This window comes from Salvelinus fontinalis, chromosome 42 (assembly GCF_029448725.1).
Source record: "Salvelinus fontinalis isolate EN_2023a chromosome 42, ASM2944872v1, whole genome shotgun sequence".
In the NCBI taxonomy this organism is placed as follows: domain Eukaryota; kingdom Metazoa; phylum Chordata; class Actinopteri; order Salmoniformes; family Salmonidae; genus Salvelinus; species Salvelinus fontinalis.
Genome location: NC_074706.1, coordinates 15,175,510 through 15,198,800, shown reverse-complemented (window position 1 = coordinate 15,198,800; position 23,291 = coordinate 15,175,510). Strand labels below are relative to the sequence as shown.

Sequence of the window (23,291 nt, the reverse complement as noted above, 5' to 3'; positions counted from 1 at the left end):
TCTCCACTCCCGATGTCTATCCATTCGGAATGCACCGTACAAAGTGGGAGAGAGGGAGCAAGAGATGGTGAGGGAGTGATAGAGCAAGAGAACGTGAGCGGCAGCGTAAGAGAATGCGCTCAGGGGAAAGGGGCAGATAAATACTTTCTGTAATTAGTTTTTTTCTAATTTGGATTTTTTAAATATATTTTTCTATGTTTTTCATTTTTTGGGGGGGATTTTTTTTTTCCTTTGCTCTCCACTACTTGAGTCTGTTATAACGGGCAGTGTCCGTCTGGTCTGTGTGTTTCTGGGGTCACTTAGCTGTTATAAAACCATTATACATTGACGTTGATATGTATAGGAATAATCGAATTAGCCTTGTAGGCTATTAGTTGAATGGAGATGTATTGGATAAGGCTTGTCTAGTGGAACAGCTTTAACAAAATCATATTCTGATCGTTCTGATCTATAATTGGGGATGATAGACATCTTTCGATCCTATCGTTCTATATTTTATTGCTAGCCAAAAGGTAATAATTCAACTGATAAGCCAATGCATTGAAGGGGAAGAGAAGGGCTTTCAGCAGCAATTTACATCCTTGGCAGTGCCTCGACCTTGTCACTGAAATGTCAGATGTTTCTAAAAATGAGCTCAGCCTGTCAGTTGTCCCCTCTAAAACTATTGTTGTCTCAAATGGCACCCTATTCGCTATATAGTGCACTACTTTTGACCAGGACCTATAGGGTGCCATTTGGGACACGAAGCTGTGCTGCCTGTTCTTGTTTCCAGCATTGACTCTGCAGCACATTGCATCAACAAACATCATACTCAAACAAGCACCCTTTGAGGGCTGAGATGTAGATTTGTTATTTGGGAAACCTGTGAATGGTCAGCTGGTCAATCTCTGAGACATTCCTAGTCAATCACCAAACATTTATTTTAAAAAACAACAAAGCCTTTCATTCCTATTTTTTTCATTTGTTTCGTGTTTGCGGTTTGATGCTGACACTTATAGCGAGGAAGCTGTCAAAGAGCAGGTTTAACCTCTCTACTGTTAGAAAGCCGGATCAACTAAGAATACCTAAGAGTGAATTAAACTATTTTGAAAACGCAATTAGGGGAATTAACTGGAATGATCTCTTGTCCTATACAGATGTGGAAGCTGATAGTCAGGGTTTTCTATCCACAATCCAGACAAAGAAAATCAAATCCAAACCTGGCCAAAAGAGCACTCTTCCTTGGCTAGATGGAGAAATCTGGAAATTGATGAAAGAACGAGATTCTGCTCTAAAAATAGCCCTAAGATCAAAATTGGAGCATGACAGATGTAGGTTTACCATGTTGAGAAATAAGGTGATGAAAGAAATCAGACAGGCCAAGGCAAACTTTTTTTATTTAGATAATTGGTGAAGCAAAGGGAAATTCTAAATTGATCTGGGAGAATCTAAAAAAGTTAACAGGGAAAGACCATAGTAACACTGCAAAAAGACTAGAAATCATGGTGAATAACAATCTAACACAGGATGCAGTCGAAATAGCAATAGCCTTCAATTCCTACTTTATTGACTCTGTCAGGGTACTGACACAGAACCCCTCCACTGTTTTTTTGGGCTCAGTGCTAGTAAATGACACTCAACCTGTCTTCATCATAAGGGAGGTTTCTGAGTCAAAGGTGAACAAGGTGATTAGCTCACTAAAGAACTCTAAAGCCAAATATGTGTTTGGGCTGGACTCTACCTTTCTTAAAAACTACCAAAGAGTCACTCATTGGCCTCATTACTAAGGTCATCAACACATCTATTGGTCTCGGGGTGTTTCCAAGGGTATGGAAGTCGGCCATAATAACGGCCATCTTTAAAACGGGCGACCCTGCTGACGTGAGTAACTACAGGCCCATTAGTATACTACCTGTGGTGTCAAAGGTTGTTGAAAAGTGTGTAGCAGAACAACTGATTGCCCACCTCAACAACAACATTACACTCCATGCAGTTTGGCTTCAGAGCGAAACACTCCACAGAAACGGCCAACTGCTTTCTTCTGGAAAATGTGAAGTCCAAGGTGGACAAAGGAGGCGTTGTTGGGGCTGTGTTTCTGGACCTAAGGAAGGCTTTTGATACTATTAACCATGAGATTCTCATCACAAAATTGTCCAAGTTCAACTTTTCCCCCGATGCCTTGAGATGGGTGAAATCATACCTTGGAGGCAGAACTCAGTGTGTCAGAGTGAGCAATGAGCTGTCGCCCACTCTTAGCTATGATGTGGGCGTGCCCCAAGGGTCAATACTGGGGCCCCTCCTGTTCAGCCTGTACATTAATGATCTGCCTTCTGTCTGTACTGGGTCTGAAGTTCAAATGTATGCAGATGATACAATGATATATGTGCATGCAAAGAGCAAACAACAAGCTGCACAAGAACTCACTACTGTAATGGTCCAGGTTACAAAGTGGCTCAGTAACTCGTGTTTGCATCTCAGTGTGAAAAAAACTGTTTGCATGTTCTTCACAAAGAGGGCAACAGATGCTACTGAGCCAGATGTCTATGTGTCAGGGGAGAAGCTCCAGGTGGTATCTGATTTTAAGAACCTTGGCATCATACTTGATTCCAACCTCTCTTTTAAAAATCATGTGAAAAAGGTAATTCAGATAACCAAATTAAACCTAGCTAATTTCCGATTTATACGAAATTGTTTGACTACAGAGGTAGCAAAATTGTACTTCAAATCTATGATACTCCCCCACTTAACATACTGCTTGACTAGTTGGGCCCGAGCTTGCTGTACAACATTAAAACCTATTCAGTCTGTCTACAAACAGGCTCTCAAAGTGCTTGATAGGAAGCCCAATAGCCATCATCACTGTTACATCCTCAGAAAGCATGAGCTCCTGAGTTGGGAAAATCTTGTGCAATACACCGACGCATGTCTTGTATTCAAGATTCTAAATGGCCTGGCTCCCCCTCCACTCAGTATTTTTGTGAAACAGAAAACCCAAACATATCCCAGCAGATCCACAAGGCCTGCCATTAAAGGTGACTGTATAGTTCCCTTAACTTCTCTGGAATATGTGGGACGGTAGCGTCCCACTTGGCCAGAAGCCAGAAAAAATGTAGCGCGCCAAATTCAAATATATTACTATAAAAATCCATCTTTCATGAAATCACACATGAAAGACACCAAATTAAAGCTACATATGTTGTGAATCCAGCCAACATGTCTGATTTCAAAAAGGATTTACGGCGAAAGCACACCAAACGATTATGTTCGCTCAGTACATAGCCACAGAAAAACACAGACATTTTCCCAGCCAAAGATAGTAGTCACAAAAAGCAGAAATAGAGATAAAATGAATCACTAACCTTTGATGGTCTTCATCAGATGACACTCATAGGACATCATGTTACACAATACATTTATGTTTTGTTCGATAATGTGCATATTTATATCCACAAATCTCGGTTTACATTGGCGCCATGTTCAGAAATGCCTCCAAAATATCTGGAGAAATTGCAGAGAGCCACGTCAAATAATACTCATCATAAACTTAGATGAAAGATACATGTTTTACATAGAATTAAAGATACACTTGTTCTTAATGCAACCCCTGTGTCAGATTTAAAAAAAAACTTACGGAAAAAGCACACCATGCAATAATCTGAGATGGCGCTCAGATATAACAACATTTCTCCACCATGTTGGAGTCAACAGAAATACGAAATGACATCATAAATATTCCCTTACCTTTGATGATCTTCATCAGAATGCACTTCCAGGAATCCTAGTTCCACAATAAATCGTTGTTTTGTTCAATAATGTCCATTACTTATGTCTAAGTAGCTACTTTTGCTAGCATGTTTAGTGCACATGTCCAAACGCTCGCGCAGATGCAGGTGAACTCGGACAGAAACTTCAAAACGTTATATAACAGGTCAAATAAACTGATCAAACTAAGTAGAGAATCAATCTTCAGGATGTTGTTATCATAACTATCCAATAACGTTCCAACCAGAGAATTACTTTGTGTCTCTAGAACTTATGGAAAGCAAGACGATATCGTTTGGAACGCGTGTGACCAGGAACTGGCATTCTGCCAGACCAATGACTGAAACACCTCCCATCCGGCTCAACATCACAGTAGAGGCTTCATTCCACATTCTGCAGACTAGGAAGAAGTGGAAGTGTAGGAAGTGCAAACAGATCCATATCTTACAGGGATTTGAATAGGCGATGATTTGAACATCAACCAGCCTCCGAATTCTCACTTCCTGTTTGGATTTTTTCTCAGGTTTTTGCCTGCCATATGAGTTCGGTTATCCTCACAGACATCAATCAAACAGTTTTAGAAACTTCAGAGTGTTTTATATCCAAAAGTAATAATAATATGCATATAGTAGCATCTGGGACAGAGTAGGAGGCAGTTCACTATGGGCACGCAATTCATCCAAAAGTGAAAAGGCTGCCCCCTATCACAAAGTTAAGGAAAAGCACCTTTAGTAAATCCGCTTTCTCTGTCAGAGCTTCCCATGTCTGGAATACACTGCCATCAGACACACATAACTGCACCACATATCACACTTTCACAAAATGCATGAAGATATGGCTAAAGGTCAATCAGATTTGTGAACATAATCCCTAGCTGTGTATTGCCGCTTTCCATGTTGTCTGTAGCTTGTGAGGTGTGAAAACACTTTGTTGCTTTTATGAATTTTGTCTTGCTGTTTTTTGTTCTATGTTGCTCTGTCTGTATGCTACGTCTTGCTTGTCCTATGTTGCTCTGTCTGTATGCTACGTCTTGCTTGTCCTATGTTGCTCTGCGTGTGCTCACTGCTCAATGATTGTCTATATTGTAATTGTTTTTAATAACCTGCCCAGGGACTGCGGTTGAAAATTAGCCGGCTGGCTAAAACCGGCACTTTTACTGAAACATTGATAAATGTGCACTGTCCCTGTTAAAATAAACTCAAACTTGATTCCGCAGCCCTTGGCGCCAGGACGGCAAAGTGTTCCCATTTTATGTGTCTGAAGGTAGAACTCCGCCTACCCGGCATGACCAGAGAGCATATCGAGTGCACCTATAGGCCTACAGCTGGCCAATCGGATAGCTCAGATCACCGAATCTGCACAGTTTCCTTGAGCCATAGCCTGTAAAAAGGAGCCTCGAACGCAAAGTAAAGTTGATACTGTGAGATGACAAAACTTTTTAAAACCATGACGGGAGACACACTCAACAAATATAGCAAAGTGCTGCTGTTTGAGTCAGCTCACGTTGATGCTGTTATTCAGCACTGTCAACACTTTCTATAAACCATAAAATGCACATTCTCCCTAACTCCACTCACACTACAACCAGCTGCAATGAATGCGCAGGGTTCTGATAAGCTTGCATTGTTATTATTATTATTATAGGCTTGTCTTTTTTATATAGAGGAATATTTCACTTTCTCTGGTCATAAGAGTAACAACATGAGTTGAAGCGTGAGGCAGACATAATGCAGTGCGACTTGAGTTTCGCCGTCAGCTGGAAGACTGTGTCCCCTTTTCTCAGCGGAGGGCGGGAGAGGAGGAAGGGTGAGATGCAGCCTCACCGCTACTCCCCTCCCTGCCCTCAGACTGACCAACCGATGCTATTGCCAGTGTCCAATACCTACAATTAAAATGGAAAGAGAAGGACAACGATGGCAGGGCAATTCAAACATAGCCAATATGCAGTGATAATGTACTGGGCCTATAGCCTTCTGCACAAAGCTGTTTTTAGTTGGTTAATGTTGCATAGGCTTACGTTTTTGTCCTGTAAACAAATAAATGATCTGTACTGTAGATCTCAGCTTGCATTTCTACTCAAAGAGATCTTGACTCAAAGGTTGGTGGCCACCGCTTTAGCTAGATCTTAACTATACAAAACTCAAATGAATTTTACTACAATGATTCAGTAGATCTGGGGTCTCCAACAGGTCGATCGCAAGCTACCAGTAGCTCGTAGCCCACCTATGAGTAGCTCGCCAAACATTTCCCAAAGTACATGCAATTTTCACGTGTTCCGCCGCAAACTGTCATAAACAAATCTCACAAGTATCACACACTGCAAGCTCCCACCTATCTAGTCAACACAACATTTGACATTATCCCACCCCTGGTTAGCCACTATTGGCTTAAAAAAAACACTATCTGCCAATTAATTTCCAGCAATATTGCCCCTTTTTGTCTGTGTGGTGCGGGCGTTTGTCTATCACTCCGTGTGTAGCCAGTAGTGATGAGTCGTTTGTTCACAAACTGCTCATTTTGAACGGCTCTTTTTGGTGAACGTCAAATCCCATATGTGAAAGATGTCCATTTGACTCTCTGATTTGCGTACTTTTACTATTGTTGTCCTGTGTGGCTCAGTTGGTAGAGCATGGCGCTTGCGATGCCAGGGTTGTGGGTTCAATTCCCACGGGGGGACCAGGATGAATATGTTTGAACTTTGCAATTTGTAAGTCGCTCTGGATAAGAGCGTCTGCTAAATGACTTAAATGTAAATGTAATTGTTGTTTGAGCTCCAGACATCTCATCTGCAGATAAATTATAAAAACATTATCTGGTGATTGTTTCTGCGCTGAGGAATTACCATCTAGTGAGAAGAGAGCCTCATTGTTTTAGGCTTTAAATTAGAGATTGACCATTTATTCATGGTTTTAGTTCACGTTCTCAGCATCACTGAACCAAGAGCCGTTTGAGAGCCGAATGATCGGCTCTTTTAGGTGAATGGAGCCAAATGATCCTGCTCACAGAAAAGACTCGTAATGCCCATCACTAGCGGTCGATGTGATGACTGTCTTGTGGGTTGACAGAAATACTTTAATCAAAACCTTCTCAATTATGGTCAGAAAGATACATTCAACTCTATCTTTCATCGAATCAGATGGCATATTCTTTACAAAACCATTTGATGTTGCCAATTATTTTAATGATTACTTCATTGGCAAAGTGGGCAAACTTAGGCAGGAAATGCCAACAATGAACAGTGAGAAATTGTATTCATGCATATAAAAAAACTAATAATGAAAGAAAAGCAGTGCAAGTTTGGATTTTGTGAAGTTAGTGTGGGAGATGTGGGGAAATTATTGTTAACGATCAATAATGACAAACCTCCTGGCATTGACAACTTAGATGGAAAGCTACTGAGGATGGTGGCTGACTCTATAGTCACTCCTATCTGTCATATCTTTAATCTGAGCCTAGAGGAATGTCTTTGTCCTCAGGCCTGGAGGGAAGCCAAAGTAATTCCGCTACCCAAGAGTGGTAAAGCGGCCTTTAATGGTTTTAACAGCAGACCTATCAGCTTCCTGGCAGCTCTTAGCAAAATGTTGGGAAAAAATGTGTTTGACCAAATACAATGCTATTTCTCTTAACGAATTAACAACAGACTTTCAGCATGCTTATAGAGAAGGGCACTCAACATGTATTGCACAGACACAAACGACTGATGATTGGTTGAAATAAATTGATAATAATAAGATTGTGGGAGCAGAACTGTTAGATTTCAGTGCAGCCTTTGATATTATTGACCATAACCTGTTGTTGAGAAAACATACACTACCATTCAAATGTTTGGGGTCACTTAGAAATGTCCTTGTTTTTGAAAGAAAAGCAAAAAAATGTGTCCATTAAAATATAATCAATTTGATCAGAAATACAGTGTAGACATTGTTAATGTTGTAAATGACTAGTGTAGCTGGAAATGGCACATTTTTTATGGAATATCTACATCGGGGTACAGAGCCCCATTATCAGCAACCATCATGCCTGTGTTCCAAAGGCAGGTTGTGTTAGCTAATCCAAGTTTATCATTTTAAAAGGCTAATTGATCATTAGAAAACCCTTTTGCAATTATGTTAGCACAGCTGAAAACTGTTGTTATGATTTAAAGAAGCAATAAAACTGGCCTACTTTAGACTAGTTAAGTATCTGGAGCATCAGCATTTGTGGGTTCGATTACAGGCTCAAAATGGCTAGAAGCAAAGCACTTTCTTCTGAAACTCGGCAGTCTATTCTTGTTCTGAGAAACGAAGGCTATTCCATGCGAGAAATTGCCAAGAAGCTGAAGGTCTCGTACAACGCTGTGTACTACTCACTACACAGAACAGCACAAATTGTCTCTAATCAGAATAGAAAGAATGGGAGGCCCCGGTGCACAATGGAGCAAGAGGACAAGTACATTTGAGTGTCTAGTTTGAGAAACAGACGCCTCACAAGTCCTCAACTGGTAGCTTCATTAAATAGTACCTGTAAAACACCAGTCTCAACGTCAACAGTGAAGAGGCGACTCCGGGATGCTGGCCTTCTAGGCAGAGTTGCAAAGAAAAAGCCATATCTTAGAATGGCCAATAACAAGAAAACATTAAGATGGGCAAAATAATACAGACACTGGACAGGGGAACTTTGCCTAGAAGGCCAGCATCATGACCCTCCAGCATGACAATGCCACCAGCCATACTGCTCGTTCTGTGTGTGATTTCCTGCAAGACAGGAATGTCAGTGTTCTGCCATGGCCAGCAAAGAGCCCGGATCTCAATCCCATTGGGCACGTCTGGGACCTGCTGTTCTATTTCTGACTTGTCAAAACTATAGTTTGTTAACAACAAATGTGTGGAGTGGTTGAAAAACTCATTTTAATCACTCCAACCTAAGTGTATGTAAACTTCCGACTTCAACTGTAAGAAATGCAAATAATGTCCTAAACTCTTTTTCGCTGTTTCTTTCAGGGCCAAAGGTCATGGTGAGGCAGAAGTAACGGTGACGAGGAACAAATCAACAACCTAAGAAGATTGTGAATCTGCGGGTTTTTGTGTGTGTCAGACTTCCAGTATGTGTGATGGCGTGAATGGCCTTTGGTCTAATTCTCGCCTCCCTCAGACATCCTTGTCACCCTCATCTAACTCTCACCACCACCATTTCTGTACCATGAGAGGATCCGCCCAGTACTCGGTGAGTAGTAAGCCCGCGGCGTGTCGGCGCCGCTGTGGCGCGTGAGGGCCCCCCCGCTGGCCTTTCGCGGAATGGCTTCTTTGGACCTGCCCTACCGCTGTCCTCGTTGCGGGGAGCACAAACGCTTCCGGTCGCTGTCCTCCCTCCGCGCCCACCTGGAGTACAGCCATACCTACGAGACGCTCTACGTGCTCTCCAAGTCCAACAGCGTGTGTGACGCCGCTACACTACTCCCCCTGGTGGCCGACGGAGACCTTCTCCTCGCTCCTTCTGTCCCCGGCGGCAACCGCAGCAACAACAACGACCCCTTTGACGGACTTCAACTCCGCTCTTCCGCCTTCAGGGACTTCAAGGAGCGTCGCTTCCCGTGCCGCGAGCTTCCCTGTCCGGACGACCTCAGCGGTTTGTCCACGACGTCCAACGCCGCGGCTCGCTACATCCCCAATGTAGAGTTCCCCCTGGGGGAGATCTTTGTGAAGAAAGCCATGAGTGCAGCCGGTGACCATCACGGTTCCCACAGCAACCAAAGCACGGCCGTGGCGGTGGCGGCGAATGTGGCGGCGAGCGCGGTGGAGGCGGCCTATGAGGAGGGTCTGGCCAGGCTGAAGGCAAGGGCCTTTGAGCGTCTGGAGCTGGACGAGAGGCTGGAGAAACTCTCAGAGGAGGTAATGGTAATCATTTACGTTTAATTATTTCAGTTTTTCCCAAACCTCTCCTTGAGTACCCTCGAGCCATTCCACTTATTCAATGTATAATATATACCAGTACTACCACACTTAATTAATTTGGTGAACTTATCACCAAGCCCACTAAGCTCATTAATTGAATCAGGCTTGTTCTAGAATGCTAATATGTGGAATACTAATATGAGAATACTCAAGAAGAGGTTTGGGAAACACTGATTTATTTCATTTCTTCCCATCACTACCCTTCTTTGGAAGAGAAAAGTAAAAAAAAATATATATATATTTTGGGGTATTTTCTCCCCTTTTTTCAGAATATTTTTTTCTCCTGTATTTTACATATGTACCAACAAACTAAAATAAAAAGTACTTCCCATCACCACCACTGGACTGGAACCAAAATCCCTCCTCCATTTGCAGGTGGAGCAGAAGATAGCTGCACGCGTGGGCCGGCTGCAGACGGAGCTGGAGAGGAAGAGCGGCGAGCTGGAGCGGGCCAAGCATGAGAGCGAGCGGCTGGGCCAGGAGAAACAGGACCTGGAGGACAAGGCGTCGGAGCTCTCCCGCCAGGTGGACGTTTCGGTGGAGATGCTGGCCAACCTCAAGCAGGACCTGGTCAGCAAGGAGGAGGAGCTCACCCACAAACAACAGTGAGTCACACAATATGGCGGTTTGCTTTTACTGTATAGGCCTTGTGTAGCTGTACGGTTGCTACCAGTAGGATAGGGGTGTGCCAATCTGGCCATACTTGTAATCGTAATCGGATCTGTAAATTGGCAGATGATAGTTGGAAACAGATGATACTCGTGATTGTAAAAAGCAAAAGAGTTTAATTATGCCTAAGTAGATGTTGACAAAATACCTCATCTCCCTGCAGGTTTATAGACCAAAAAGGTGTGTGTGTGTGTGTCCCTCAACTTGCAGCAGGCCCGGCAGAAAAGTTTGCTGTTACTCAGTCAGAATGTGCACGGGCGGTTCATATGCAAGTGAAGCGTGTGGACGGAGAAATACTCTGTCGAATCAGTGCAGCAGGATCAACGTACAGCCCGCCTTTCTATTTACAGACAGGCTAACTAGCCAGTTGAGTCATTTGGACCATGTAGCACCGTGCACTTGATTGAAAGTTGCGCGCTGCCAACCCGGAAAAATACGTGGATCATAATCGTAGGAAAATTGCCTATATCTGTTAAGATGCTTGTTTTGTCCGACTTCTCGGCACATCCCTACGGGCTTACCCACAAACAGTGAGTCTGATGATAGAGGCCTACTGTTGCTTTACTGTTAGCAGTATGAGCTCACCCACAAACAGCGAGTCTGATGATAGAGGCCTACTATAAACCTTTCATGTATATACCCACAGTAGCTCTTTACTGTTGCAAGTGAGTCAGACAATATACTGTACAGGTTTAGCTTCACAGTATATTCTTAGTGGCTGTGATATCCATGAGTTTGTGTTTATCTGGACCCTTGTGGGTAAGTGAGCCAATATACAGAAGCTGTTGCTAGTGCCACATACCGAGAAGGTTTGGACCCTGGTTTTCCTGCCAAACAGTCAGGAGGCATCACATTGTTTGACTTTAATGTTTGTGATGTTTGTGTCCGTAACTCCATGTGTGAATGTGTGTTTGCCTGGACCCTTGTGGATAACTCACAGCTGATGATGGCTGCTGGGTGCTTTGGTCTCTCTCCCCATTCACACAGCTGTCCACAGCTGTGTCAGTGTTACTGATGCATGGCTGAACTCTGAGGGTAAACAGAACAGTGACCCTGACATGGATGGTATGAGGCTCTCTCTTACCCTCCTCTCTCTCGCTCTCGCTCTCTTTCTTTCTCTCGCTCTCTCTTTCTCTCTCTTTCTCTCTCTTTCTCTCTCTTTCTCTCTCTTTCTCTCTCTCTCCTTTTCTCTCTCTCTCGCTCTCTCCTTCTCTTTCTCTCTCTCTCCTTCTCTTTCTCTCTCTCTCCTTCTCTTTCTCTCTCTCTCCTTCTCTTTCTCTCTCTCTCCTTTTCTCTCTCTCTCCTTTTCTCTCTCCTCTCTCTCTCTCTCTCTCTCTCTCTCTCTCTCTCTCTCTCTCTCTCTCCTTCTCTCTCTCTCCTTCGCTCTCTCTCCTTCTCTCTCTCCTTCTCTCTCTCTTTCTCTCTCTCTCTCTCTCTCTCTCTCTCTCTCTCTCTCTCTCTCTCTCTCTCTCTCTCTCTCTCCTCTTCTCTCTCTCTCTCTCTCTCTCTCTCTCATTCTCTCTCCTTTCGCTCCTTTCTCTCTCCTCTCTCCTCTCTCTCTCTCTCTCTCTCTCTCTCTCTCTCTCTCTCTCTCTCTCTCTCTCTCTCTCTCTCCTTCTCTCTCTCTCCTTCTCTCTCTCTCCTTCTCTCTCTCTCCTTCTCTCTCTCTCCTTCTCTCTCTCTTTCTCTCTCTCTTTCTCTCTCTCTCTCTCTCTCTCTCTCTCTCTCTCTCTCTCTCTCTCTCTCCTCTTTCTCTCTCTCTCTCTCTAACTCTCTCTCTCCTTCTCTCTCCTTTCTCTCCTTCTCTCTCCTTTCTCTCCCTCTTCTCTCTCCTCTCTTTCTTCTCTCTCTCTCTCCATCCACACACGCTCTCTCTCTTTTGATGGTGTGATTCTCTGTGGACGTCCAGTCCTCCAGATGTGGCCTCGCTGCCGTCTCCATAACTATGTGCCTGAAGCGTGCCTATTGGCTGCTGTCTCCATGTCACTCAGTGCCTCAGCATGCTCATTGGCCAGTCAAGCTGAAGGGTGGCTTGGACAGCAACCTCTGACCAATAGGAGACAATCTGGACCAGTATCACATAGGCTCAAACCACCCTGCCTACTGTGTTTGGGGCAACTTCAACAAGGCATAGTCATTACACTTAATTCATTCAGGGGCGAATGGGGAATGTGAGAAAAGCTGGCACACTTTATTAAGGTGGTTCAGTTTAGGGTTTGTTTGTGAGTAAGATTTTCCTCAATCATCGGATGTTCTATAATGATTTATAGTTTATAAAACATACGAATGAGCTTGTTAAACTAAGATTTAAAGTGGGCTATTTTTTACAGACAGATATTGTCTCTTAAGTCGGCAGGAAGCGGATTGTGCAGTCAACCTTTCAACCTGTTCTTAATTAGGGTGAAAGTATTTATCAAAGTACAGCTGCCTCTACTTTTAAACCCGTGGATGTTGTTTTTTTCTTAGCGCCCTTTGTTTTATCGCTGAGACAGTTTAATTACTCATCACTGTATTCTTTACCAAAAGGTTGGCCGGACTTCTTCGAAGTTACGTAGATCACATCATCCCGCTCTTTTTGTTTACAAGCTTCCGACTTACCGAACTTCACTGTTAAGATTTAAAATGACTCCTTTGGTGTCTACAGAGTTGAGTAAGTCAGCCTTCAGTTTTCTTGCTTCACATTGTTAGGTTCTCATTTTTCCCATATTCCAGCCGAATTGGTAGAACGCTTGTGCGCTTCTCTCAGCGCTTCCATGGCTTTATTAAACTCTGCTAGCTCTATATTACAGGGAGAAACTGGTCCGTTTTGTCGCCATATCAATAGTTATTATTCCCTTAACACTCCCGACCGTGTTCAGGGTATTTTAGATTTCTTCACTCCCGTCTATAATACACACCTTTTTATTAACTATGTTCTAAGATGGCACTCCACACTTCCCCGGATAATCATGAATTGGTCACGGCACTTAACACTTTGTATTAGAACCGATAGCGTCTGGCGAATTTATTACTGGAGAATACGGACAGGACTTGTCCTATTCCAGTACTTCCTCAAGTACCACTATTATTGATAACCCACCTCATCTCTCACCGCGCCCTCTCCCCATAGGGCATCAACCAACCTCTCTCCGTATTGATACTGCTGCTACACGTACATCAAACGGTGTTCGAATATCCTATCTTTTAGTTTTTTTAACTCACTATCTTCTAGAACTCTCGTCTTAAACAAAAAAGCCACTGCAACTGGGACTTTTGTCCTTTTTTTTACAGATCTCGCAGGGGAAATACCCTCACCAGGAACCTATCCTATATGGAACCTACCCTTCACTTATATTAGATATCGGAACTAGCCTACCTTGTTTGTTGCCAGCTCTGCTCCACTGATCTGGACTCTATGGTTTGACTACAAATTGTGGGGAATCCTGCCGACAACGACATCTGTTAGGTTCTTATTTTTCAGAGTAAATAACTCATGGACACTAGATAAGCTTTAACCAAGTGTAATTCTTCCCAAAGGTTCTGTACAGCTGTAATTCAGAGAACCCAACATTTCTCCCATCACAGATATATATATATCCCACCTAAGACACTCCTCCTTCTCTCCAATCCTTACATCTTATGGTTCGACAGGAAGAGGGTAACAGGATACTAAACCCTTATCACTCCCTTCAGGGGATCTGACCTCACCTCCTGACCTCAACCCCCTCCTTCACCTAATCCACAGATGTCCATCTGTCTCCCCTGTATCAACACGTTGCTCTCCTCCCGTCCACCCAACACATTCCAAAGCCGTCTGTCTTTCAACAGAGAACCATTAACTTCTGACATAAAACCCAGTCTCTTTTGCTATTCTATGCTTCTTCTCGATCATTTATTTAATATCTCAATGTTCAAAATGTCGAATTCAAATTCAAAGAGTCCTCCTCTGGGCCAATACATTTTGAATAGATACTTCAGTGTCCCAAGGGCAGTTCAGGCAGTGAACAGAGGATTCTTATCATGAAGAACGTGTTTTTTTGTTGTTGATGGCTTTGGGTGTATTTATGTTTGCCCAATATGTGTCGCGCTGTATGTTATTTGTTTTATATTGTATTTGATTGTTGATGTATTTTTATGAAATTGTACATGCAAGGCTCCCTTGTAAGAGACAGCGGTCTCAATGGGGACTCCCTGATTTTTAAACGAAGCAAAATAAAAAGGATTGGCATTGTACGGTTAGCTCGGCGAGCATTAGTGACGCATTGGAACGTTAATAGAAGAGGCACACAGAGCATCATTGCACAGTGTAGGATGTTAAAGCAACCCCTTCCTCTGTCTGTCTGTCCTTATCCTTACCACTCCCTCCCTCCCTCCTCTGACTCAGCAGTTAGTCTGCTTATCAGTGTAGGATGTTAAAGCAACCCCTTCCTCTGTCTGTCTGTCTGTCCTTATCCTTACCACTCCCTCCCTCCCTCCTCTGACTCAGCAGTTAGTCTGCTTATCAGTGTAGGATGTTAAAGCAACCCCTTCCTCTGTCTGTCTGTCCTTATCCTTACCACTCCCTCCTGTGACTCAGCAGTTAGTCTGCTTATCAGGGCTAGACAATATGTTGGCTGTCTGCGGACGGACGGATAGATAGATACTGTCTAGAGAGCTAGGCCTGGGATGTCATCATGGCCACATTACTGCCATAGCACCGGAGATACCAATAAGCACATGCACACAGTGTGCACACGGCTTTAATGTGGGGACCAAACAATTGATTCCCATTCAAAATCCTATTTTCCCTAAACCTAACCACTAAGCCTAAAATAGCCTTTTTCCTCCTGGGGAGTGGCGAAATGTCTCCACTTGTCCGAATTGTCCTTATTTTACTATCCTTGTGAGGACTTCTGGTCCACACAAGGATAGTAAAAACAAACACACACACACACATACCCAGCCTGCCAGTGTCAGTATGAGAGAGGAGGCCCAAGTCCAACATCTCAGGCATTATGAGATGGGACTATCCCAACACAGTGGTACTAAGACTCAAATTTGAAAGGTTTTAAAGTTTGTTTTGTATTTAAAAAAAGAATACGTTTTTCCTTGGTTTATCTTGGTTGACATACTACCTCTCTCTCTTTTTCAAGATCTTGTTGTTCCAGCCTCTTTATTTAGATGCATGCATTAACTTGCTTTGTATAAAGTGTGTGTCTGCCAAGTGACTATGTCGTCATTGTAAGAGGGATGAATATCCCGTCGCTAAGGCACCCTCTACAACGGTCATAGACACAACTACCATTTGTCCGAGTTGTTTTGACTTAGTCAGCTATGCCAAAGACATTGGTGGTGTACCCTATTCCCTATGTACTGAACTACTTTTGACAAGGGCCCCAATTTCATACAAAATGCACTACTTTTTTTTGACCAGAGCCCTATGGTCCTTGGCTCAAAAGTAGTGCACTACATAGGGCCTAGGGTGCCATTTGGGGCGCATCCGTTGGCTCTCCTTGCTTGGAAGAAAAGCTGGCAACTCAACAGTGAGGTCTTTCTGACTGAAATGTAGGCTAGCTGCAGAGATGGAAAAAGCGTATCACAGACTGAATGTTCAGGGTAAGCCGCAAAGATGACTCTGCAGTGTAGTTGACCACGGCTAAAAGATGGCCGCTGCTTCTTCTGAGCGTGATGGGAGGTGTACAAGTTGTCGTATGAAATTATCATTTTAGTGTATTGGGAATTTTGCTTTTGCACGTGGTTTCCACATAAAATAATAAAATATATGGGCCTAATATACAGTGTGGCAAAAAAATATTTAGTCAGCCACCAATTGTGCAAGTTCTCCCCCTTTCAAAGATGACAGAGGCCTGTAATTTTCATCATAGGTACACTTCAACTATGACAGACAAAATGAGAAAAAAAATCCAGAAAATCACATTGTAGGATTTTTTATGAATTTATTTGCAAATTATGGTGGAAAATAAGTATTTGGTCAATAACAAAAGTTTCTCAATACTTTGTTATATACCCTTTGTTGGCAATGACAGAGGTCAAACGCTATGGTTATTATATTCAATCAAAACTCCACCATTATAGAATAGGCAAGCAGAGTAACATCCTCTTTCTTTCCTCAACACAGTCAGCCACTATAGGCCTAAAATAGGCTATTTTAGACTAATTTGCGATAACATAAATAATTCCAGGGTTACGCAACTACAGTTTTGCCTCAGGACAAAAATTGAAAGTGATATATATTTTTTTTTTATTATTTTTTTTTAACCTTTATTTAACTAGACAAGTCAGTTAAGAACAAATTCTTATTTTCAATGACGGCCTAGGAACAGTGGGTTAACTGCCTGTTCAGGGGCAGAACGACAGATTTGTACCTTGTCAGCTCGGGGATTTGAACTTGCAACCTTTCGGTTACTAGTCCAACGCTCTAACCACTAGGCTACCCTGCCTAGTTAAGCTAAGCCATCCCAGTAATTTCAATGTTTCGCCACGGTTCTAATAGAGTGTGTGTGTGTGTGTGTGTGTGTGTGTGTGTGTGTGCTAATAGACTCACAGATCGGAGTTGAAAACCAAGGCATTTTTTTTCTCTTAAGACGCTCCCTGCCATAATTACTATTTATTTATTCATTTTTATATATATATAAATGCGCTTCGCAACTCATTAAGCTAACTCATGGTGCCAGGAAATCAGGAAGAGGGATGTTCTTTTTATAACCCACTATGATCTTATCAAGTAAAGGCAGAAGATTGCCCAAGTCATTTGCATTGTAATGCCAGCGCTGGGCTTTGATTGGGTAAATCAAAGTAGTCCAATAATAGCCTGGGCCTTGTCAGTGTGAGCAGTGATGATTGGCTATTCATGCAGTGTTTACGCAGTTGATTGGATGGGAGAGTCATTAATCTCTTTTTGCTGTGATCTGACACGAAGGTCAAAAGACATGAGAGGAAAGCCACAGGGGTTTGTTGTAGTAGTAGATAGCAGGGCAACTAGGGGCTTATTCAGACTGAAGAGCGTTGAAACGATGTCATTTCAAGTGACATGTACATAAACATTTCTATTTACATTAGCAATGGAATGTCCCATGCTGAGAGAGAGGATCGGGGACATAGTTGACCTGCTGTTCCAGCTCTACGGGTTAAATTTTTCATGAATATCATCATAGCCGTCAGCCAGTAAACATGCAAACGACGCAAGCGACTCTTCATCTAGTATATTACAGTCTTGAATAACGCAACCATTCACAAGCATGTACAGACATTTTAAAGGGTTGATTTCGCTTGGTCTATACACTCACGAATTTTTGCATGCAAGACAACAGCCAGTGGTGGAGCCACTGCTAACATTTGCTTCATCAAATAACTTGATGTGTACTTTTACCCGTCTCAGAGGAATGTAAAAGTGCAGTAACGTTATCATACGATGTCATTCATATTAAACAGAGCTAGCTAGCAAGCTAAACAAAATGTCTGCATCCTCCTCACACACTACTGCTACTACTACTAGCACGGATAGAACAATTAGACAGATATTTCACTGGGTGTAAATGGTGGTGAGAGGAAGCGCAGTGGGAGAAAATCGAATCAAATTTGATTTGTCACTTGCACCGAATACAACAGTGAAATGCTTACTTACAAGCCCTTAAACAACAATGCAATTTTAAGAAAAAGTAAGAAATAAAAGTAAGAAATGATTAAAGAGCAGCAGTAAAAGAACAATAGCGAGGCAATATACAGGAGGTAACGGTGACAGAGTCAATGTGCGGGGGCACTGGTTAATTGAGGTAATATGTACATGTAGGTAGAGTTATTAAAGTGACTATGCATAGATAATAACAGAGTAACAGCAGCGTAGAAGGGGGGGATGCAATGCAAATAGTTTGGGTAGCCATTTGATTAGATGTTCAGGAGTCTTATGGCTTGGGGGTAGAAGCTGTTTAAAAGCCTCGTGCACCTAAACGTGGCGCTCCGGTACCGCTTGCCGTGCGGTAGCAGAGAGAGCAGTCTATGACGAGGGTGGCTGGAGTCTTTGACAATTTTTAGGGCCTTCCTCTGACACCGCCTGGTATAGAGGTCCTGGATGGCAGGAAGCTTGGCCCCTGTACTGGGCCGTATGCACTACACTCTGTAGTGCCTTGCGGTCGGAGGTCGAGCAGTTGCCATACCAGGCAGTGATGCAACCTGTCAGGATGCTCTCGATGGTGCAGCTGTAAAACCTTTTGAGGATCTGAGGACCCATGCCAAGTCTTTTCAGTCTCCTGAGGGGGAATAGGTTTTGTCGTGCCCTCTTCACGACTGTCTTGGTGTGCTTGGACCATGTTAGTTTGTTGGTGATGTGGACGCCAAGGAACTTGAAGCTGTTAACCTGCTCCACTACGACCCCGTCGATGAGAAAGGGGGTGTGCTCGGTCCTCCTTTTCCTGTAGTCCATAATCATCTCCTTTGTCTCGATCACGTTGAGGGAGAGGTTGTTGTCCTGGCACCACACGGCCAGGTCTCTGACCTCCTCCCTATAGACTGTTTCGTCGTTGTCGGTGATCAGGCCTACCACTGTTGTGTCGTCAGCAAACGTATTGATGGTGTTGGATTCGTGCTTGGCTGTGCAGTCATGGGTGAACAGGGAGTACAGGCGGGCAGTAAGCACGCATCCCTGAGGGGCCCCCGTGTTGAGGATCAGCGTGGCGGATGTGTTGTTACCTACTCTTACCACCTGGGGGCGGCCCGTCAGGATGTCCAGGATCCAGTTGCAGAGGGAGGTGTTTAGTCCCAGGCTCCTTAGCTTAGTGATGAGCTATGAGGGCACAATGGTGTTGATCGCTGAGCAGTAGTCAAGGAATAGCATTCTCACATAGGTGTTCCTTTTGTCCAGGTGGGAAAGAGCAGTGTGGAGTGCAATAGAGATTGCATATTCTGTGGATCTGTTGGGGCGGTATGCAAGTTGGAGTGGGTCTAGGGTTTCTGGGATGATGGTGTTGATGTGAGCCATGACCAGCCTTTCAAAGCACTTCATGGATACAGACGTGAGTGCTACGGGTTGGTAGTCATTTAGACAGGTTACCTTAGTGTTCTTGGGCACAGGGACTATGGTGGTCTGCTTGAAATATGTTGGTATTACAGACTCAGAGACATTGAAAGACGCAAAAAATGTGAAGACACTTGCCAGTTGGTCAGTACACGTCCTGGTAATATGTCTGGCCCTGCGGCCTTGTGAATGTTGGCGTGTTTAATGGTCTTACTCACATCGGCTGCGGAGAGCGTGATCACACAGTCATCCAGAACAGCTGATGCTCTCATGCATGTTTCAGTGTTACTTGCCTCGATGCGAGCATACAAGTTATTTAGCTCGTCTGGTAGGCTTGTGTCACTGGGCAGCTCTCGGCTGTGCTTCCCTTTGTAGTCTGTAATAGTTTGCAAGCCTTGCCACATCCGACGAGTGTTGGAGCCTGTGTAGTACAATTCGATCCTAGTCCTGTAGCGGGATTTCTTATAAGCTTCCGTGTTAGAGTCCCACTCCTTGAAAACAGCAGCTCTAACCTTTAGCTCAGTGCTGATGTTGCCTGTAATTCATGGCCTCTGGTTGGGGTGTGTACGTACAGTCACTGTGGGGACAACGTCCTCGATGCACTTATTGATGAAGCCAGTGACTGATGTGGTGTACTCTTCAATGCGAAGCGAACATATTCCAGTCTGTGCAACCAAAACTGTGCTGTAGTTTAGCATTTGCTTCATCTGACCACTTTTTTTATTGACCGAGTCACTGGTGCTTCCTGCTTAAGTTTCTGCTTGTAAGCAAGAATCAGGAGGATAGAATTATTGTCAGATTTGGCAAATGGAGGGCAAGGGAGAGCTTTGTATGCGTCTGTGTGTGGAGTAAAGGTGGTCTAGCGGTTGTTTTTCCCCCCTCTGGTTGCACATTTAACATGCTGATAGAAGTGAGGTAAAACTGATTTAAGTTTCCCTGCTTTAAGTTTGGTATAAAGACAGCTACGAAAAATACAGATGAAAACTCTAGGTCGATATTGTGGTCTACAGCTTATCATGAGATACTCTACCTCAGGCGAGCAAAACCTTGAGACTTCCTTAGATATCGTGCACCAGCTGTTGTTTAGAAATATTCATAGTCTGCTACCCCTTGTCTTCCCAGAGGCTGCTGTGGAGCGAGATGGATTTTGGGTGACTTTCTACACATTTTCTCATCAATGAATGACATATGAGCATTGTGTTGAAAACTGTGCAATGTTTAAAAGTGAGAATCGCAGAATGGTGAACTTACTAAATGACTAGAGTTGACTGTGATATTAGGCTGCTTCTTTTAATGATTTGTATTTAATGATTACGTAAAATGTTTTTGTTGTACTGTATGTGTGTTTTATAGTTTTGTTAAATGTTGTGTTAGTGTATGTAAGTGGTTTTGTCTGAAATGTTGTTGCCCCTGCTGTTATTGGACCAGGTCTCTCTTGGAAAAGAGATGTTATCTTAATGAGAAAAACCTGTATAAATAAAGGTACTTTAAATATTTAAAAAAGGAAACATTTGATCTCAGTTTTTTGTTTCCAAAACTACAATTTGTTACGAACAGAGTAGACTACGTTTTGTAGATTATGTTATTTAGAAGGAATGTAAGGGCGACTTAAGATATTGTACACTTCACGGAGTAGGCGTCCCTAACAGAGTTATGCAAATACATGCTAGAATGCCCCAATAGGATCTCGCTAGCTTGTTCTTGGCTCTGTCCACCTCCTTGCTCTTTCTGTCCACTGTGATTAATTTGCTCCCATTGGAGACCACAGCTTGCCGTTTATCTTGGGTTAGTTATATAAATCTTTGCTACTAGCTACTGCTGCTAACTTACTAGCTAGCTATGTTAGTAAGCTGAACGCTAACGTCAGCCAACGTTAGCTGAACCATAGCTAGATTGCTTTTCGGCCTACATAGCATATTGAAGTTACCTTACAAACAAACCATGCTTAATTTCATCAATGTCATGCAAATCATTACTTGAATAAAAGCAAATTGCCATAAAAATTGATTTTACTGAGTTGCTGTGTGCGTTCCTGCTTGCGTTTGCACTGAAATAAGTTAGTGTTCTGAAATTCCCTTAAAACTATGTTGTCAATTTGAGTAACCGGTTTTTACTGCAATTTCAGGTAAAAACTCAATAAAACAAGTCTCTAATATAAGAAATACTAATACATTTCAGCTGTTTCAAAAACATTTCTATTAAGAATTTTACAAGCATACATACATGCATGCATACATACAGTTGAAGTCAGAAGTTTACATGCACCTTAGCCAAATACATTTAAACTCAGTTTTTCACAATTCCTGACGTTTAATTCCAGTTAAAAGTCCCTGTTTTAGGTCAGTTAGGATCACCACTTTATTTTAAGAATGTGAAATGTCAGAATAATAGTAGAGAGAATGATTTATTTCAGCTTTTATTTCTTTCTCCCAGTGGGTCAGAAGTTTACATACACTCAATTAGTATTTGGTAGCATTGCCTTTAAATTATTTAACTTGGGTCAAACGTTTCAGGTAGTCTTCCACAAGCTTCCCACAATAAGTTGGGTGAATTTTGTCCCATTCCTCCTGACAGAGCTGGTCAGGTTTGAGTCAGGTTTGTAGGCTTCCTTGCCCGCACACGCTTTTTCAGTTCTGCCCACAAATTTTCTACAGAAATGAGGTCAGGGCTTTGTGATGGCCACTCCAATACCTTGACTTTGTTGTCCTTAAGCCATTTTGCCACAACTTTGGAAGTATGCTAGGGGTCATTGTCCATTTGGAAAACCCATTTGCGACCAAGCTTCCTTCCTGACTGATGTCTTGAGATGTTGCTTCAATATATCCACATAATTTTCCTTCCTCATGATGGCTTCTATTTTGTGAAGTGCACCAGTCCCTTCTGCAGCAAAGCACCCCCACATCATGATGCTGCCAACCCTGTGCTTCAAGGTTGGGATGGTGTTCTTCGGCTTGCAAGCCTCCCCCTTTTTCCTCCAAACATAACGATGGTCATTATGGTCAAACAGTTCTATTTTTGATTCATCAGACCAGAGGACATTTCTCCAAAAAGTACAATCTTTGTCCCCATGTGCAGTTGCAAACCGTAGTCTGGCTTTTTTATGGTGGTTTTCGGAGCAGTGGCTTCTTCCTTGCTGAGCGGCCTTTCGAGTTGTGTCGATATTGGACTTGTTTTACTGTGGATATAGATACTTTTTTAGTGTATGTAAACTTCTGACCCACTGGAATTGTGATTTAAGTGAAATAATCTGTCTGTAAACAATTGTTGGAAAAATTACTTATGTCATGCACAAAGTAGATGTCCTAACCGACTGGCCAAAACTATAGTTTGTTAACAAGACACTTGTGGAGTGGTTGAAAATTAGTTTTAATGACTCCAACATAAATGTATGTAAACTTCTGACATCAACTGTACATACATACATACCAGTGGAGGCTCCTCAGAAGAGGAAGGGGAGGATCATCCTCCTCAGTGAATTTCATAAAAAAAAAAAAAAGTAATTACATTAAAAAAATTACTCTTATGATAAAACTATACTAAATATAATCACGTCACCAAATAATTGATTAAAACACTTTTTTTTCAATTAAGTTTACAGTAGCCTCAACAGCACTCTGTAGGGTAGCACCATGGTGTAGCCGGAGGACAGCTAGCTTCAGTCCTCCTCTGGGTAAATTGACTTTAATACAAAACCTAGGAGGCTCATGGTTCTCACCATCTTCGTTATTATGACAACTTTTAGCATGAACTGACCTGTTGTCCACCCAATCAAAGGATCAGAGAATGAATCTAGTACTGAAAGCATAAGCTACAGCTAGCTAGCACTGCAGTGCATAAAATGTGTTGAGTAGTTGACTCAGAGAGAGAAAGACAATAGTTGAACAGTTTTGAACAAATTAATATCTTCCAAAATGAAGGAGAAGCAAGGGAGAGCTAGAGAGGGAGAGTTTCTTTTTTTTATC

General features: G+C 42.8%; 1 protein-coding gene across 1 annotated transcript in view; it reads left to right on the top strand.

Annotated features, from left to right (window-relative positions):
• Nucleotides 1-23,291, top strand: part of LOC129841398 (F-box only protein 41-like) — a 113,642-nt gene that overhangs the window by 30,184 nt on the left and 60,167 nt on the right. The window contains exons 3-4 of the mRNA XM_055909658.1: nt 8,721-9,608; nt 10,047-10,276. Coding sequence (XP_055765633.1) covers nt 9,015-9,608; nt 10,047-10,276 — 824 coding nt within the window. The 5' untranslated portion in view covers nt 8,721-9,014. The remainder of the gene's footprint in view (nt 1-8,720; nt 9,609-10,046; nt 10,277-23,291) is intronic.